Here is a 20,973-nt window from a genome sequence, read left to right as displayed (position 1 = left end):
TTATTTTCTTATTTATTTCTTTTTTTTTTCTTTGATTGTCTTTCTCACCAGTATGACATATACTGACACTTTTTAGAGCCATATCCGGCTAATAAATACATTGAAATGTTAAAACGCACAATTTGAAACACAAAAAAATAGTCATCACAGAAAAAAAAAAAAAAAAAAAAAAGTGTTTGTGTAACAACGTTTAACAGAGGCCACATCGGAGGGGGGGAAAAAAACAAAACAACAAAAAACAAAACAAGTAAAACCTGCTGGCCAAAGACTACAACATGAGAGCAAAAACATCACCTCAGTCAATCATTTGAAGATAAAAAGAAAGTCAAATGTACGAAGCTGTATCCAGTGCTTAGGATGTGTGAGGCGAGCAGGAGTTGGCCTGCCATGCGAGTGATGCTCAGGCTCAGCTTGTGAAGATCATCTAAATAATAATAATAATAATAATAATAATAATAATAATAAAAAAACAGAGGTAATGAGTGTAGAAAGTGGAAAGCTGTTCAAAATGTCAGAAAAAAAACAACAAAATAAAATGAGTGAGACAGCACAATTGGTGGGAAAATAGTGCTCAAATTGGGGTGCTCAGACCATGCCCGTGTCTAATGCTGCTATTTTGAAAATGTGTCGTTTATATGTATGATTCATTTTTGGTCTCGGGGACTACCATTTTCCCCAGCAACAATAAACCCTTCTCATTTTATATTATATATTATTGAGTCAAAGGTAGTTCACTATCAATTCTTGACTTTTGCTTGATTTTCCATTATTGTCATTAGGACTTTCACCTGCTTTCTGATTGGCTAAAATGTCACTACATTCAAGATTCAATTCTTTTTTTAAGCACTTTTTTGGATACTATGATTGAGAACCCCCCCCCCCCCCCTCCATATTTTCATATTTTACAGTTGTTGTCATTGTGTCTTTTCAGGAAATGACTTTCTTCTAGGCTTCAATTGGCTTAAAATGTTCTGACCATTAAATTAAACAGGAAAGTGCTTTTTAAAAGGCATTCAAGTAAGATGCTTTTTAAAATTATTATTAACATCATGTTCACAGTACTACTTTTTAACTTTCATGCAGAAGAGATGCATTGTTTTGGACTAAACTTTTTTTTATTTGTGCATGGGTGAAATGGACACAGAAAATTTTGATGATGATCATTGCCATTGTGACTTTCTCCTGGGTTTTTGATTGGCTAAAATGGCCTTTACAGGGCTTGGCTTCTGTTTCACTAAGATGCTCTTAGAGTTAGGACGAAAGGCTTGACATCTTATAGAAAGGTGTTATTTTAAAATGCTGATTATGTGTACCCATATTTTTTTAAATTATTTTATGATACAGTAAGGACTTATTTTTTTTAAAGGGTAAAAATATCAATATTAACATATATTTTGTCAGCATCGTTATTGATGATTTACTTTGGGCTTCTGATTGGCTAAGATGGCTTTACAGTTAAGACTAAGGGCTTGATTTTTTTAAACAGTTAAAGCAAATTTTTGTTCTTAATTTTTTTTCTTTTTTTAAAAGCAGCATAGAACATGGGCATAGCTATAAAATAAAAACTGAGCACCTCTTTTCCCTCAATTGTTTACCTTAATAAATTACTTCCAAATATACATGCCAGGTAGAAAAATGTACCATTAAAAAAAAAAAAGAAAAGAAAAAACAGCACAGAACTAAGTACTTTTTTTAAGAACAAAAGTTTGGTGTCATTCACCTACCCTAGGCCAGGACATTTACAGACGTCTACCAGCCGAAAACAATACAATTTTTCGCATCTATGGAAAACACAATTAGAAAATACAGTGACGAGAAACTTTCTCATCCTACAGTAGCGCCATCATGCTGAATGAATTGTAAGTGTTCCAAAATGGCATTTGGCCTCAAGGAATTCCGGGCAATGTAGTTCACGAGATCGGTGCCGAGAAGCTTAAATGTGTAAGACTTTTTTTTTTTTATTAGATTTTTTTTGTGCAGCATTTGTGGAAGTTAAGACTACACCATACCGAGTGAATGTGAATGTAGGTTTGGCACATTTTGTGAAAAAATCTGAAGCAGTAACAAGACAAAGTAAGATTGCGTCGGACGGGATTTGCTCCCTGTGTTTGATTGACAGAACACTTTAAATCTCTCTCATTGTACAAAACAAAACACATTCACAAGCTGGCACATCATACCTGAGCTGGGATATATATATATATATATAGGGAGAGAGATATAATAATAATAATAATAATAATAATGTCCTGTAAGAATAATAATGATAATAATAATAATAATAATAATGATCACAATAATAATCCTAATCATAATAATAAATTTGATGTGCTGTTTGTTTGAATGTAAGACTATAAGATTATAAGAGCTAGGATTATTATTTTTGTTTGTTTTCATATTAAAACTTCGCAAATTTCAAGTTGTGCCAGTCCATCGTTTTTGTTCAGGCAGCGAGCAAGCGGCCCGTCCGGCAAACACCAAATAAAAATAAAACACCAAAAAAAGTAATAAAAACATTAAGAACATTAAAAAATAAAAATTCAACGAGCTCACTCCTTTTAAAACACTTAAGACCAAATAGCTGCTGAAGAGTCCGTGCATGCTGGTTGAAAAAAATAAAAACAAAATGCGGTCACGTGACGCCGGGATTGTCGCAGGTTCCGGCCCCTTGTCTTCCGAAAATGTCGTTTGAACGTGTTTTGGCGAGCGCGCTCAGTTGGCGCTGATGTCCTGCCGCGTCTCGTGCTCGCTGCTGTAGTCCGACTTGGGCTCGTCCTCGTAGTCGTCGTACATGTCCGTGTCGTCGCCGCCGCCGTTGGCGGGGTGGCCCGGCGTGCCCAGGGCGGGCTCGGCCTTGACCGCGTCGTCGTACGCGCTCTGGATGACCGGCACGGTCAGCTCGGGGCTGGCCGAGTTGCTGGAGCAGTCCGAGGTCATGTGGGGTGAGGGGGTGGCGCCCGTCGCCATGGTGATGGCGCCCGGGTAAACGCCCATGCCGCCCGCGCTGTTGCCCAGGGGAAGGGGAGCCTGAGGCCTGTTGGATGGAATATGAAATATGATTAGAAGTATGGATGGGCGAGTACCGAGAGCATGTATAAGCATGTATATATATATATATATATATATATATATATATATATATATATATATATTAGGGTTGCACAATATTGCGCTGTGATATGCGAGATGGGTTTTGAATTGATATTGAGGTGACAATTGTGTGGCAAAATAAGTAGGCTCAATGTATTGTATGCTATTTAATTGTAATGACTTGCAAATTTTTGTCATCAGATTTTTTTAAAGTCATATAAATATAAATAAATCAACATTTTATATTATTATTTATATTATATAATATTATTAAATTACTGTGTTAATTTTGATTTCATAAAGTTCCTTTAATGCCACTAATTTTACTAATTACTTGGAAAGCCTGACCAGGGGGAATTCCAGTCGCAATGTCAAAATTTAGAAGTAATACATTTATTTATTATATACATATATTTGTGGGTGACGTTGTATTTTACAATTTTAAAAATGTGCAGAATTTCACAAGTTACTTCACGTTAAAGATTAGATAGCTCTTAATGTCATAAGAAAAATGCACTGAGCCGTCACCAATGTCTTACAAATGCAATTATGCCATCTAGTGGCAGAAAAATGTCCTCAACACAAATCATCAATATCACACTCATTTTTTTTACAGTACAGTAAATATTTTTATTTTTATTCAATTTTATGAATAATTATGACATTACTGTATTAATGGCTACAAGATGCAGCCATATTTCTATTAGTTTAACATTTTTCCAACTTTTATGTTAACAAGATAAGCGTCGGCCCTCAAGAGAAAACTCTACCAGCCACTGGTCAAGGCACCACTGTATGATGAAGTGATTTGTGCGGTGGTGAGCTCGGCAATTTTCTCCCTTCTCTATCGTCAATTAGCGCCATTCACTCCGACACTTTATATGTGAAACACTTTAAAAAAACAAAAAACAGCAGCGGTCTTGTTGAAGAGGGCGCTTGGTTGGTCGGGTGGCGCAGCACTGATTGAAAGTACAGGCCTCCTTCAATGACAGGCTTCTCTATGCGTTAGCTTGACCACACACACACACACGCGCGCACGCACACGCACACGGCAGTCAATGTAGCATTCAAACATCTGCTTACATTTCATATTCCACCGCGTCTGTGCGTACAATTCCAGCGGCCGCAAGCTCGCCGGCATTGTCCTCGTTTTAATAAATGACACGCTATTAAAAATGGCTCCCGTTGGAAGCCTTCTGCTAAATCCATCCGTGAGACGCTGACGGCTCGAAACGTGTCCCGCGGCCTGGCTTGCATTAGGACAATGCCACTGTTCGCTCCTTTTGTGGCACACGCGTTGCGCTCTTAAATAAGGAGCTCGGGGAAATCTTGAGGATTTGGTCTTGTACTCCAAACAAATAAACGCAAGTCTGAATATTTCTTTTTATTGTCAGATGCTATGAGCCAGGAAAAAGGCCTTTGTGACATTTCTGCAAGCATCGCTAATTTTATATGCATGTTATGATACACACACAACCACGTCAGAATCTACTGGAACACAAAACATTGATGAAGAAATCCACATAACCACATAACGTAAAGTCCGACTAGACTGAACAAATACACGGGCCTATATGCCATGGATGAACACAATGTTGTGGAACGTCCGCATGCCAATCTAATGTGATGCAGTTAGTTGAGAAAGAAACCATATCAGTAAAGTAAATGGAAAAAAAACTTAGTTGCGTGTATTTCCCGGAATATAAACTTATGCACACAACATTATGGAGTGACCACACGTCAGAGTCTATTACAACGCACTCATCGTTAAATATGCCATTTCCACATATCAACTTCATAACTGCAGATTTGGTAAAACAAATACATTGTGTAGTTATCCGGAACATAAACATGGATACATACAACATTGTGGACCAACCACATGTCAGAGTCAAAGAGAACACTAATCATCATTAAAGTCACATGACGTAAGATTATCTTCAAAAGTGTAGATTTGGTGGAGTTACATGAGTGGCGTCGCTCCCCGGACATGAACACACAACGTTGTGGAGTGGCCACCTGTCAATCAACTGCAATGCCAATCATCTCTAAAGACACTGTCACTGTATAATATAAGATCCTCTTCACTATTGAAGATTGGGGAGAACAAATAAGCTGTGTGGCTACCTGGTACATAAACATGAACACGCAACATTGTGGAGTGAAACATCTGTCAATCAACTGAAATGCCAATCATTTCCAAAGACACTGCCACTGTATAATGTGAGAACCTCTTCTCTTTTGAAGATTGGGGGTAACAAATACAGTTGTGGGCTACATAAACATGAACACACAACATTGCGGAGTTACCACCTGTCAATCTACTGCAAATACAACAATTTCTAAAGACACTGTCGCAGTATAATGTACTTTGTAAGATCTTAAATACTAGTGAAGACTGGTGGGAACAAATACGTTCAAATAAGCGTAGCCATCCTGAACATAAACATGGATTCACAAAACATTGTGGACCGACCACATAGACAACTAGAACACTAATCATCATCATCATCATCATCATCAAGTCACTGTCACCACATGATGTAAGATTATCTTCAACAGTGTAGATTTTTTGGAACAAATAATTTGCGTATCTCCCTGGAACATACACATGAACACACAAAATTGTGGAGTGACCACCTGTCAATCTATTAGAATAATGATTTCTAAAAACAATGTTGCCGTATAAAGAAGAAACAAATAAGGAGCATAAAGATGGACACACACAACATTGAGGAGCGACCTCTACTTTCCAGACTCACCCGACAAAGAACTGCCTCATCTCCTGACGACGTGATCGCATCATCTGCTTGTACTCGCCGATGCGCAGCTTCTTGCCGTCAATGATGCAGGTCCTCTTGGGCCGCGGCTTGTACTTGTAGTTGGGGTACTTCTCCAGGTGGATCTTGCTGAGGCGAGCCTGCTCCTCATAGTACGGCTGCTTCTCCTGGTTGGTCATCGCCTTCCAGCGAGAACCTGGGAAACCAGGAAGACCTCAGTGTTGCTCATACGTTAGCTTGTATTGCGTGTTTTTAATAAACAAAACCGTGACATTTTTTAGGATTTGTAGTTTGAGTATTGCTTTTTTTTTGTAAAAAAAAAAAAAAAAAAAAAGAAGATTGTTGTCATCTTCTGTGTAGAATTTTGAAACTGTGTTGTAATGTCAATACTGTAAGATGCTAATAAGAGTATGAAGCCTTGTATGGGACAATCCAAAAGGACGAACGTTTATGGATGTTTGTCACCAAGCGACCTCACACTTTAACACTGCCGGTAAAAAAACAAGACTCCAGCTGTGTTATGATGTCAGGAGGACGTTCATTGTAGACACACAAACAACGCATACTGCAATTCTAAACAGAATTCAGTTCAAATGAGGATCTCCATCAAGGAGTCATTGGTTCACAGGATTATGTAGGACGTACGGAACCATTTTGCTAAAAAAAATGTAATCAGACATATGGATGTGTGTACGTGTATATGGAGCGGCCGTTGCTTTACGTGACTTGACTCGAGCCAGACTGAAGTCGCCAATTTTTGGACCTGAGATTTGTTTGGCTATAAAGACGGGTTAGCTAACGTCACATTTTAGCTAACTAGCGGGTAAACATCAACTAAGCTTAGACATGATGGAGACTGGTTTTGGAACCATTAAAAATGGATGTCTTCAGACAGCTAACCAACAAATATACAGTATGTGACTGTTAGGACCTAATACTTACAGTACGTGTACAATATGTGACTTACTAATGTCTAATGTACAAAGTTCTTTAGCAGGCCGCCCACTGTGTGAATAAGAGTAACAGTGTCAAAGCCTACTGTGTGAACTGCACTGTCTTTAAGATAACATTGCCCATTTGACAATTTCACTTTCTTCTTTGTACTCTCTATCATGTCATCCGGCTAATCGTACCCGAGAAGCATATCAAGGGCGGAACTGGAAAGATTTATCAATTTTCTTTTCACTCTAATTTGTCCCAAACAAACTGGGAAACTGTCTTACACATGAACCATCTCATGGGAACCAATATAATGAGCCGTGCAGGAGAAGGAATGACGGCACGAGGGTGTTAGCTTGCAGCTAACAACAACACAGCTCAACAGAGCGAGACTTGTCCATTGTTGCTAGGCAGAATTCATCAGGCTCAATCATAACTTACCAATCGAAAATTGGTCAGTCTACAAATGAACCTATGCCTTCCACATTTCTCGATCAGTTTAAAATATTCCAACTTCAAATTGTTAATTTCATCTAGGACTATTATGTTAGCATTGTCTACTGTTAGCATACAATTCTCTCAATTAGCTCTTCAGCTTTTACCGTATATGCAATTTTTCAAGTTGCGTACAAATGAATTTCAGCTAAACCCATAAAATGCCACTGGGGAACATTATCACCTTCCTGTCCACTCTCTCTATGTCATATCTTCAACGGTAAGCCATTTTATTTTAGTTTCCTTACAGACATTATTTACTCTTGTATGGCAGTGATTAATAACGGCACCAAATGCTCACCGAGGATCTTGCTGATGTTGGAGTTGTGCATGTCCGGGAAGGTCTGCAAGATCTTTCTGCGCTCGTCCTTGGCCCAAACCATGAATGCGTTCATGGGCCTCTTGATGTGCGGCTCGTTGTTGCTCCTGCCGCGCGCTTCCCGGAACACGCGAGCCTCCGCCATGTTGTTTCCTGTGAACAGCGTTTTAAAAAAATAATCAACTTCTCAAGCTCAGTTTTACTTAGCAACATGGAATTTGGTGGCCATGATGGCAATCATGAGTAGACCCACAAAAAAAGTCTTACTACAAGCTTTCGCTACTGCAGAATTAGGATTCGGCTGGAATAATAAAAACAAAACGCTCAAGAGGCTAACGTGTTGACATTGAAACGGTTCTGTTTAGTTCTGCTTTGCTGATCTCGACAATAAATATTTGTACTGGTTGAATACCTGAATGAGACACTGTGATGCTCTTTGTAGCTTCACAGCTACAATGGGACGCCAACCTTATAAGGCTCCGAATTGACGCTTTTTCAGCATTGGAACGAACCGTTTCCTTTTTTGGCAGAATGCGCAGATGAGTTACTTTGAAGACCAATTAGACCAATTATCTGCTTTTTAGTCAATTAACCTCTGGATGATCATTCATTTGTAGGTTATGATTGAGCCTTATGAAGTGTCCTGTACTCGTCAGAGCTCGCTGGTGGCTCACCGTCCAGATCCTCCGGTCTGGTCAGGTCGATGACTCGATGGACCATCTTCCCAGCGTCCTCCCCGAGCTTGCCCAGGTGGTGACTCAGCGTTTCGTAGTGCAGACGCTCCTGCACAAAGCCAGGAAAACCAAAAGGTTGTTTTCAACAACGTGGGCCAAAAATGCGATTCCGTTCTCCGATGTCATTCAAAACACGCAAACGCAGACCAATGATGCCGTTACGTTTTGCAATTGGGATGTCATTTTTTAATGAATGCATTGTTCAAAATCACAATATATTTTCTTGAATGTGACATGAATTTGACTCAAATGTACTGATATCTTAGCATCCAACTGCATGTTTTCTTAAAAAAAAAAAAATCCACATAGTTTGCTTCAACATGTTGTAGTGTACGTAGACCGTATGTGTACGAAAGGTTTTCTTTTATAGTTTAAAATAACCTACTTTAAACTCCAGAATCCGTCCTTTTAAAAAACTTAGGCATTATCGGGACCCGTTTTCGGCTTTTTGATGGGTCTGACCAGGGTCATTTCAAAATAAGATAATGCCCAGGGGTTGCCAATTGTTTTTGTTTTTTTAAGTGTTATTTTTATTATTTCTTTACATTTGGCTTTAAGAGATATTTTACATATTTAATATTTTGTTTCAATTTGATTTTTTTTTTTTTTTTTTTTTTTTTTTTTTTTTTTTTTTTAGTGGCCTTTACACCTCCTTGCTTTTGATATTTACATCTCTTCATGCGTTTTGACATTTTTACGAACACTGATTTAGAGCGGTCAAAATTAATCGATTAATCGACAAGTAATCGATTATCAAGTTAATGGATATTTCAACAATGGAGTAGTCGTTTGGAGCCATTTTTAAACTTAAAATGGCCCAAATACTCTGATTTCAACATATCGCCAGTAATTGTTCACTGATTTCTGTAGTATCTTCTGTGTTTAATCAAAATAAGACATTTGCAGGTATCAGAAAACAATGACGGAACCGGTAACATAGTACAATATCATTTTTATTTTTATTTTTTTCACTATACAAAGGCAAAGTACAAAATAAAAACCAGTAAGTGGTGAACAACAGTAACCATGTGGGAAAATGCTTTTGTAAATACTCTTTAATGCAAAATTTAAATGAATCAGATTTGTCGATTAATCGATTTAATAATAGATTAATCGATTCTATAAATATTCGATAGTGACAGCACTACACCGAGTGTATCGATTGACGGATTCATTTGAATTTAAGTAAAAAAAAAATAAAAAATCCTCCTCAACTCGTAAGGGAAACATCTCTTAATCTTCTTTCCCGCTCTGTATTTTTATACGTATGGACTCTTCTAATTTGAGCATCTTTGATGGTAACGACGATAAAACTAATTGCCGGGTTGATCTGGCTCGTGTTCATACGCCGTCGTGGTCTCTCTTAAGGATCTAATATGAAGTTCCCATCGTGCACGGCGAGTAGCCAAGAAGCATCTAAAATGACAAAAGTGCGGTGGAAAACATGGACATGCGCCGCTAACTCTTCCTCCTTACCGTCCCTCCTCCTCCTTTTTCTGGTGACAGAGGCATTTTGTTTGACGCAAGAGATGGTTGCCGGGTGAAGTCATGCTGGCAGAGCGGCTGGAACTTGTGGGCCGCGGCGTATAGAAGTGTGTGTTTAAGTGTGTGTATAAGTACGTGTGTGTGTGTGTGTGTGTGTTGGAGGGCCAATGTCAGCACCACAACGGGGCTGTAATCAGGTCGGCCGCAGAACATGTGCCCGGGCAGTGCCGCGCTCACCGCAAGGAAGCCAGCGCCTAACAAAGGCAGCGCACAAGAAGAACGACGAGAGGAATGGAAAGCGCTTCAATGGAGAAGCAGATAGTGAAGAAAGATGGATTGCAAATGTGATGGGATGATTTGAATGAGATTCTATCCAATAGCAAGTCGGGGTCCGTATACTGTATCATGTATTTAGCGTGCTGCACGCTGCTCCTGATCATGCAAAAAGTTGGAATCATTTTGTCAGGTGACTTATTTTCTTTTCCTATTATTGTCAGCCATTTTTATTTTAACTTTTGTTTATGAAACATACATCGAAAAATCTTTTTGTTTCATGACGTTCTTCCTGTATTTTGTCTTTTTATCATTAAATATATCCATAATTTTGACAATAATAATAATAATAATAATTGTTAAAACACACCATTTCCATATTATATTTTTATATTCAATGTATGTGTGAAAATAATAATAATAATAATAGCAATTATCGTTATCATTATATGAATACTACATCTAAGCACATACAACTATTGTGAAAATATAAAGCATAAAATATAATTATATGAAATATATAATATATATTACATCATATTTTTATAGTACTGTACTCAATTAATAAATTGATCGATTGCAGTAAAAATTAATTATATTAAGCACAATTTCATTCTAATTATTATTCTGATAATATATACATTATTATATTAAATGCAAACCTACACAGTTTTCCTATTAATATCAGCTATTTATAATATTTAAACTTTTATTTGATAAGCATCGAAAAATCTTTTTGTTTTATGACTTTCTTCCTGTATTTTGTCTTTTTTATCATTACATATATCCATAATTTTAATAATAATAATATTAATAATAAATAATAATAATAAAGTCAAGTCTAAGTCTATTGTTATCATTATATGAATACAAAATCTAAGCATATACAACTATTATGGAAATATAAGGCAAAAAATATTATATTAAATATATCATATAAAATATATTACATGTTATTTTTATAGTACTCAATAAATTGATCGATTGCAGTAAAAATGAATTATATTAAGCACAATTTCATTCTAATTATTATACTGATAATATATACATTATATTAAATGCAAACCTACACAGTTAATATTAAACATATTTAATATAATTACATAACAAACATATTTGATTAATTACTACTAATTACATATGCAGAATTATATTAATTATTAATTACATTGAAATAAATATTAAAGCATGTTTCATATAAACAAAATAAATAATATGAATAATTTCACCCCATGTTAATTTGAAAAATAAATGAACAATATAAACAAAAAAATTCTCAAATTCATAATACTGAAATAAATGTAGGTATTTTACAAATAATAAACAACTAAAGATAAATTTCCGGGCATGGCATCTTGAGACTGCTTTGATATGCCGTAATATGTATTAAACAGCATCTCTCAGCATTCACTTACAGAACATTCTTTTCGTCATTCATCTTCAAAGATAAATAAAAAAAATGTTTTTCATCTGAAAAAAAAAAGAAAAAAAAGTTGTCTGGCTTTTCAAGAAACTAAAAACAAACACCCTGCCTCCACCCCAACGCACTACACTATTAAACACAGGTATGAATAAGAGCAAAACAAAAAGCCCACAAAAAAATAAACAAGAGGGAAAAAAGAAGGACTTGAGCGAGTTGACTAAACAAGGCCTCCGTTAATGAAATGTGATGAAGGACACTTTGCGGCGAGGCGGCCAATTAAAGCGAGCGTTAATTAAAAATATGCTCACAAAGACCACCAAGCCTTTTAAAACATTTCATAAACAACACGCTTCAAATATGTTAACTTTCCACTCAGGATGCTGTTGACTCATTATGTGTTTCCAAAGCCACGCTGGGTTGAACTCATGATTGCTGTGATCGCTCCACAATGTTGTGTGTGTCCATGTCGATGGTCAAGATCCACGGAATGAAGCCACTTATTGTATCTGTTGTGCCCAGTTGGGCTCACGTGACGTGGAGACGCTGTCTATTCCGATGATTAGTGTTCTAGTGGAATACCAGGTGTTCACTCCACAATGTTGTGAGAATCCACATTTATGTTCTGGGAGCTTCACGACTAAGTTTGTCCACCAAGTCTTCCTCACATTTGAAGTTAAGACCAAATGTTATCTGAACGATAATTAGCATTCAAGTGGGCCGACATGCGAACGCTCCACAATGTTGTGTCCACTCATGTTTTTGTTTTGGAGAGCATCAGGACATGATTTGTTCTGACCAGTCTTCCTCAGATTTGAAGATACGTGCAAATGCCGTCATTTAATGTACTGTGTATTAGTAGATTCTGACATGTGACTGCTCCAGAATGTTGTGTTCATCTGTGTTTGTTTTCTGGGAAGCTGCGCAAATAATTTCTCTCAATTCATCTGCTATTATGTAGTGATGGCATCTTTAGCAAGGATCTGCGGTCCAGTAGACTCTGACGGGGTAGCTCCACAATGTGTGTCCATGTCAATGGTCAAGATCCACGGAATTAAGACACTTATTGTATCTGTTGTTCCCAGTTGGGCTCACGTGACGTGGAGAGGCTGTCTATTCCGATGATTAGTGTTCTAGTGGAATACCAGGTGTTCACTCCACAATGTTGTGAGAATCCACATTTATGTTCTGGGAGCTTCACGACTAAGTTTGTCCACCCAGTCTGCCTCACATTTTAAGTTAAGAGCAAATGTTATCTTAAATATATTTAGCATTGAAGTGGGCCGACATGTGACTGCTCCACAATGTTGTGTCCACTCATGTTTTTGTTTTGGAGATGAACAGCACCAGTCTTCCTCAGATTTCAAGATACGTGCAAATGCTGTCATTTAATGTAGTGTGTATTATATGTAGCTGCTCCAGAATGTTGTGTTCATCTGTGTTTGTGGTCTGGGAAGCTGCGCAAATCATTTATCTCAATTCATCTGTCTCAGCTATTACATTACGTGGTGATGGCATCTGCGTTCCAGTAGACTCTGACGGGGTAGCCCCACAATGTTGTGGGCTTGTTTAATTCCAGGAACTTTGCCCCTTTTTGGTTGCAGTCAGCCTGCCTATGTGGAGACTTTAACAGGTGGTAGCTCCGCAATGTTGTGTGGCCTTGACAAAGGATAGTTGAGTGAATATCAAACGGCAAGTAAAAGAGCCACATTTGAGTTTTACACACAAAAAAAACTTGTTTCTTCCAATTTTCAGTCAAAAAGCTAGAGACAAACGAGTCTACTCTCTGCAAATTTGATCACAGAACACAATATTCTCTAAGGTCTTGAAAGCTCAGTATAATGGTTGGCAATATGGGGAGCTGCTTTGAAAACTGCTGGCTGGGAATGGCTAAAGTGGCAAAGCTCACTTTTCTTCCAATTATTTTGAATGTCCTTAATCATATTGTGATGCGTCGTTCCGCTTTCCTTTTTCCTTTGAGCTGCTGATAGCTATAATGAAACAAAAACCAATCTCCCATAAAAAAAATGTAAAAAAAATGCGACTTTCAATGTAAAGTAACAAAGGGCAAGCAGCAGGTGTTTGCTCATTCGGCAGCCATCAATGCTTCAACGACTCGAGAAGTGACGCACTTATCATCTCCCGCTTGTTGCATTGTTCATAAACTCACCTTTTGTATCAATTTCAACTCGCAAGCAACTGTGGGGAAAAGTCATTATTCCTGCACGGTTTGTCGATTCGGCGCTAACAATAGCATTAACAATCGAGCAGTGACTCCCTAAACGGGCCGCTTGACTCTTAAGTGGGCTCGGGGAAGGTTTTTATGACAAGCGCACACACGTACACACACGTTCAGGCTATTTCAATCGTCTTCGGCAGCCGCGAGCCAGCTGGAAGCAGCGTAAGCGTAAGGCAATACTCCACAAAGCTGCTAACTGGCCAGGCCTCTCGTCTGCGCACCAGCTAGAATGACATGGGCGCACACGCGCGCTCACGCACACACACAAAGGAGATCACTTTCAGCTCTTAGTTAACGTTGTCTACACGTCAAATTGAAGCACTGTGACAGAAGCACACAAACATAATGTTCAAAAAGCCACATTTTCTCAAACAGCTACTCTTGTTTTTTTCTTTTCTTTTTTTTTTTTTTGCTGGTCTTTCCTTTTGGCTCAAGTCAAAATAACTTCTGCCCACTCATTCTGGTGAGCATGCTGTATTTTTTTATTTTTTTATTTTTTTTTTTACAATAAAAGGCTCGAAATTAGTTTGCTAGTCAAAATTAGCATTTTGTGCCAAATAGTAAACCTTAGAACTACTGAGACAACCACCACAACAAAGTAAAAGAAGAACTGCAGAGACGGTCCCAAAAGAGCTTTGCTGTGTAGTTGAAAGTTGAGGCAATCTCCGCGCTACTTACACCGCAGCAGCTAGCTAGCAACGCTCGAGCTTCGTCTGGCTACAAGTGCCTCTAAACACGTTGCAGAGTTGCTCCTAAATCAGTCATCATCGTCTTTGTGGCGGCAAATAAGCTACATTTCTGACAAATATCATTCTCACTTAGGGATGATGAGAGAAGACAGAGAAGCCATGCTAAATGCTAAGCTAACCTAAGATTGTGGCGCGTTTAACTAATCACAGCCGGAACTGGAAATGAATAAACAGTAGCTTGTAGGGTTAAACATATTTCAATATGGTATCAAATATTTATAATACCATTTGTGTTATTTATTTGTTTTCACAATATAGCCGAGTTCTGATTTTCAATTTTGAGACCTGCACAACAAATGTTCTCAAAATTACATTACAGTTGATCACATCTTTTTTTTTTTTTTTTTTAAATCAATTTAGCTTTGCTTCTCAAAAAGAAAATACACTATATGAATTTAATATTAAGTCTTGTAAATCATCACTAGAGGCCCAGGTAACAACTATAACACATATCACTGCTAGCAAGACTTTGTAAAAGCAAAGTGTTGACATCCAAGGTAAAGTGAGTGAGGCGGAGACGCTGAGTCATGCGCCATGCGCAGCATCCAGACAGAACGTTTCTTCTATGAATTGTTCAAGACACAGTCAAGCCTGTGAATGCCTTAAAGAACAGAGAGAAGGTTTTTTTTTCTTTTCCAAAACTGCGTTTGAGGTGCCGTTGTTAGGTAACCAAAATGCAACAACAAACACTAGCGCGGCTATGGTTATGCGGTTATGCAGAGAGCGCGTTTTTAATGACAATTAGTGTTCCAGTTGACAATGACGTGTGGTTGCTCCACAATGTTGTGTGCCCGTGTTTATGTTCCAAGGACCAAAGTCATTTATTTGTTAAGCGCAGTCAGCAATTTGAAAGGCGATCTTACGCTATATCAAGACTGCATCCTGACAAGTTATCAATACTGTATTACACGTGTGACACGTGTTCGCTCCACAATGTGTGTCTCCATGTTTATGTATAGGGAACTTTTAAGCCTGTTTTAAACATTTCTCTTAATATTAATGAAGAATTTATTAGTATACACTATTTTGACTATCGTCTCAGTGTTGATCAGCATAATACCTCTTAAGAAAATCAACAGGGGATTTAATAATAACAAAAAGAATAAAAAATGAGATCCAACAAAATTTGGGATATTTTCCTGGTGAAGATGTAAACACGTTTTTAATATAAATAAATAAATAAACACACCAATGGTGACCTACTTGGGCTTGCTGGGTTCAAAGGCTGTGCCCCCTAAAGTATTCATGAGCATCCTAATCTTCACCCAGCTTGTTTATCAAGCTTGTCTTGGTGTCTAATCTCGCTTATTGGAGACGTCATTTGGGATGGACGCCCAAAAGAAAGATGGCGGTGATGGAGGTGAGCATGAAAAAGGAGCCCTGGATTACATTCATAAACATCATTAATTTTTTATTATGCTAACATATTAAAGTGTTTTTATTTTATGTGTATGTCCCTTCAAAGAAACGTGTCCAGACTGTCAAAAGGTATGCCACACAAATATACTCACACAGACATTTTTTCTTTTAGGGACCAAAATGTCCTTAAAAAGAGACTTGACCTTACATAAAAGACTAAAAATGGATGGATGTCAAAAGTAATACCACACAAACATAGAAAGACAAGAACACACGGGAAAAAAAACACAACCCCCTCAAAAAAAAAATCCATTTGACCTCATGGCTCACCTTGTTGCCGTTGTTGAGGCTCATGCTGCTCAACGCCGACAGTTTGGCCTCCAGACTTTGGTGTCCAGGAGGTGCAGCATGATGATGGTGATGATGATGATGAGGTGGTGGTGGTGGAGGTGGCGGGGGAGGAGGTCCCTGCTGATGGTGGAGCTGCTCCCGCTGGATCTGCTCCCTCATGCTCCTGGCCTCCTGGATGGCTTTCATCACGGCGTCCTGGTCCCCGAACAGCGCCGTGGAGTTCAGGCTGGAGAGGATGTCTAAGGCGGAGATGGGAAAAGACAAGAATACTGTGATGGCCGCCCTGTGACTTCAACGGCTTGCGCTGGCGGGTATGGGCTATCGGCTATCCAGTCATATATACAGGACAGTGGTCTGCAACAAAGTCACTTGGAGTTCAGAGATCGAAAAATAATTAGTCAGAAAAACAGAAGTTGATGCTCTGTTTTTTGGAATATTTTTATTTTTTTTTTTAAATAATGTTTTCCCCCCGTTTATCTGAATATTACACCCCCCCCCCCCCCCCCCCCTGTTTTTTCCGAGTAATTTTTCCTCCTGTTTTTTTCTGAATAATTTTTTCCCCTGTTTTTCTTTTTTTTTTTTTTTATGACAGAGAAAAATATTCAGTAAAACAGAAAATAAAATGTTAAAAAAAACTGAAAAAGATACTCAAAAAAACCTACCCCCCCAAAAATAGTCAAAAAATTGGAGGTTTTTTTTCCCGAGAAATATTGAAATATTAGAAAAAGAGAAATATTCAAAATATTACGAAAATACACATTATCATCATCATAAAAAGTTTGAGATTGTCACATTTAAAACTTTAAAATGTATTCTGATAATTTTGTTTTTTTCCCCAAAAAATGTTTGTAATATTTCTACTATCTATTTCTTGACGGCTATAATATTGTAACTTATCAAAACAAAATAATAATATAATTAAATAGCACGTACAGAATTAAACTGTTTGTGCATTTTGATGAATTCATTTGAGCTCCTTATGTAAGTGATTTTGCCACCAGGGGGCAGTACAATACAGCTATGCGGACACAAAGGAAGAAGCGTTTCACAAATACTGTAAGTGACTTAGTAAACTGCAGTAATAGTTGTTTTTCACAGAGGATAAAGAATATATGCATGATATATAGCATTATATGCATTATCTTGACTTTCTACATGTGTTGATGTATTGTTTATGTTCAGATATCTGTTGTTCTTTAACACCACCACATGTTGCAAATGCTATTCATTAGCCCATCAATATTGCACTGTGCACTGTTTGTTAGCATCAAGCTAGACTGAGTTCTAGGCAACGCTATGAGGTGATATTTCAATACACAACGTGTAATTTCTAGTTTTGTTTGACAGAAAACTTTAGCTGGGTGTTGCAATAAAAAGATTGAGCCTCTTTTTTTTTTTTTTTTTTTTTTTTTAAGAATTATTATCTTCCGAAGTGATGCCTGTTGTGAAGTGAGTTTGCAAAAAGTAAGTCGGGTCACTTGTACCTCAAGGCACCACTGCACAAGTAATAATAATAAAACATAAAATATTGAAAAATAATCACATTGTGAGAGGTAATAACTTCCTCAATTGAGATATTTAGAGATTTTGGAATGCGGACCCCTACGGGAAGCACTTGAGAAATACCTTTGGTGTGTTTATTGTGCTAAATTGTGTCTTGTAACTTTAACAACATCTTTGTCGCAGTCACTCGACGTTGGAGTTGTGTTTTCCGGCCTCCTTGTTTACGCGTTTCCCGCTCATGAAGCAGATGTACATGTAAAGAACAAGGAAGCGGGTAAATAAAAGGACGGCAAAGTTTCCGTCGCCTTTGCCGTTTTAATTAGCAGACGAGTGAGGAAGCACTAAATGCTTGGGTGGCCGTTAAAACGGGGCAGAAAATAGCACGGTCTGGTGAAATTGTTTTCATGAGAAGGGGGGATGTGTGTGTAATGAGAGGCTTTAGATTAGCCTTAATAACAGATAGCAGATAGGTAGGCTCATAAAAAGGTCTGGGCACTGGCAGACAATAATGTGAGGAAGCTCTTTAAAAACAAAGAAAGAAAGAAAAAAAGGCAAATAAATGTGTTCTGGATTTCACTGTTTCCGCTGGCAGCCTTTTCATGGAAGCTAAATACAGGGTTCTGGCCTCCAGTAAAACACACCCGAAGTGTCTGCAGTCTACCGGGCACGTGCCACCCTGGCTGGTGGGGGTGGCAGTGGGCTGTTGTTTTGACTCTGGCATGCCTACAACGCAGTAAAACACAGCTAAGGTTCGTTTATGTTGGCAATTGTTAGCTGCGGAGAAGCAGTTATTGCAGACGCATTTCTGCCAGCAAGGGGGCGCATGTAAATCTTTTTGGGGCACAACAGGGAGGCCAGAATAAGAATAATGAACAAAGTGACAACTGTATTTCAAAATACCACAAATGACCCTAAATTGGTCACTTTAAAGATCCAGTGTGCAGTCCGAAGCGCCATCTGGTGGTCAAAGAATACCGTTAGAAACAAGAAAACAAGGAAGAAATCAAGTAAGCAATGGAGGAGGTAGCAGGTAATCGGGTAAGCAATGGAGTAACATGAGAAAAATTAAGTAAAATTAAGGAGCGTAGAATCGAGTAGCAATGGTGTAAGGAGTGGCAAATAAAAAAAAAAAAAATGGAGTAAATATTGAGGAATTGAGTAAGCAATGGAGTAAGGGTCACTGTTGAAATCAGGTCACATTAGCATTAGTATACTAAGCTAGCATTAGAATGCTAACTTAGCATTAGCATTCTAACCTAACATTAGCATTAGCATGCTAAGCTAGCATTGGCATGCTAAGCTAGCATTAGCATTAACTTGCTAACTTTGCATTAGCATGCTAAGCTAACATTAGCATACTAATTAGCATTAGCATGTTAATTGTGTGAAGTTAATTATTAGTTAACCACTAGATGGTGCGAGGGATCACTGAATGTCCCTTCTGAAATGATAACAGATTTCCATGTGTTATCGGTTATTCCTTCAGGATTTCTTTTCTTTTTTTTTTTTTGTGGTTCTGATCATGATGGAATGGCTACCGAATTTCATTTTGCAAAATGAAAGTACTTTCAAGTTCTGAATTTTCCCCAAAGTTTGGACAATGGTCAAAATTACGCTCAAATGGTCTTCAAACCAAAATAAGAGACTTCCTGTGTCCTTACATGTATCGCTCGTTAAGACAGTTTGGTGGGTCTTCTCATGTTACTAAGTGAAACTGGCTTTGGGGGCTGAATTTTCCATAAATTTTTCGGCAGGAGTAGTGACCGATGGTGACTCATCAAACTTGGCCGCCATGATCTGCCCACACACAAAGACGGAAACCTAAAATGTTTTGCATTTTCGCGTTGCCAATTTGTCTTGTGCGGTTCAAATTTGGTCGCAATCACACAAAATCCCTTGGGTGAGTTTTATTTCCCATTTGCAAAAAAAAAAAAGGTTGCTTCAAACCAACATAACAAACTTCCTGTGTCTTCCCGGCGATGAATTCTTGAGACTTTTTTTCATAGGTCTACTCATGATAAATACGTCTAGCAAATGTCATGCTGCTAAGTGAAACTAGCTTTTGCGGCTGGATTTGTCCAAATTGGATGAGTGCACCTTACCCAGGGAGGCGTTGCGGCCCATGGCGGAGAGCGGGCTGGGGATGCGGGCCTTGGCGGCACCGGTTGGGCTGCTCTTGTTGCTGGAGAAGACCGTTTGCGCCGTTGGTGACGTCGGCGACATCTTGGGCCGGGCCGAGAGGTTGAGCGGCTGCGTGGAGCCTTCCTCCAACTGAGCGCAAAATGACACCAGACAATTATTTTGTTATTTCAGTGCGCGTTCAAACTGAAGTATAAGCAAGAAGCACATTCATATTTGTTGCTATTGTTTGACGTGTTGTCTTTTTTTTTTTTTTTAAATCACACTTTGAATTATTTATAATGCATTATGGACAGTATATTTGTACAAAATTTGATGAGTTATTTCTTTTAATTATTATTTTGGTTACTTTGTGAAAAGCCTTTGTGTGCATAAGTGTATGTTAGGGATATTGGGCGGGGCTTTACTATTTGTTTTAGCATTAGCATTAGCATGCATTGCACTTCATATATATTTATTTATTTGTATTTACAATTGCGTATGTGTTTGTTAGGAGTAAGGCATTTATTAGTCAGAGAACAGAAATACTTTTTAAAATTAATATAATTCATGTCTTGCACTGAAAATTATTTTTTTTGCATTTTGTAAAATAATATACATGGATTTTTTTTCATTTTTACTTAGTGCATGTAAAGCCATTTTGTTTTGCATATTAAGAGTTAGGTGTTAATTGACGGGATAGAGTAGAAAGTACCGTATTTAAAGTACTGTATTTTTTTTTATTAGCATTAATTATAAAGATTTTGAATGTGTATAATGCATCTTTATAAAACTGTATTATTAATTTTTTATCTGCACTGCAAATAATTATATATTTTTAATATTTAAAAAAAAATTATTATTCCTTCTTATTTTAGTTTTTACTGTACTAAATCATTTGTGTATATTGTGGGTAAGGTGTTTATTACGAGGAAGCCATTACCATGTTCGTATAAAAGTTTTTTTTTTAAATAATAGTGTATTATTATGAGGAATATTGTTTTATTGATACTGTACAGCTTATGTGCATATAATCAGGGCTGGACTGGCCATCTGGCATACAGGGCAGATGCCCGGTGGGCCGATGTCTTAATGGGGCCGAAGCTGGCGCTATTCAAT

The 20,973-nt window shown here is 37.8% G+C and overlaps 1 protein-coding gene across 4 annotated transcripts in view; it reads right to left on the bottom strand.

Moving 5' to 3' along the window:
• Positions 1-20,973, bottom strand: part of LOC144016253 (transcription factor SOX-6-like) — a 98,407-nt gene continuing 77,434 nt past the window's right edge. For all 4 annotated transcript variants that reach the window (XM_077517138.1, XM_077517139.1, XM_077517136.1 and 1 more), the window contains 6 exons: positions 19,839-20,007; positions 16,213-16,472; positions 8,298-8,406; positions 7,606-7,776; positions 5,853-6,066; positions 1-3,034 (listed from right to left, as the gene is read on the bottom strand). In XM_077517138.1, coding sequence (XP_077373264.1) covers positions 2,713-3,034; positions 5,853-6,066; positions 7,606-7,776; positions 8,298-8,406; positions 16,213-16,472; positions 19,839-20,007 — 1,245 coding nt within the window. In that variant the 3' untranslated portion in view covers positions 1-2,712. The remainder of the gene's footprint in view (positions 3,035-5,852; positions 6,067-7,605; positions 7,777-8,297; positions 8,407-16,212; positions 16,473-19,838; positions 20,008-20,973) is intronic.

Source organism: Festucalex cinctus, chromosome 3, assembly GCF_051991245.1.
Source record: "Festucalex cinctus isolate MCC-2025b chromosome 3, RoL_Fcin_1.0, whole genome shotgun sequence".
Classification (NCBI taxonomy): domain Eukaryota; kingdom Metazoa; phylum Chordata; class Actinopteri; order Syngnathiformes; family Syngnathidae; genus Festucalex; species Festucalex cinctus.
Note: the sequence above shows the minus strand (reverse complement) of the source record. Positions and strands in the feature narration are given on the sequence as shown.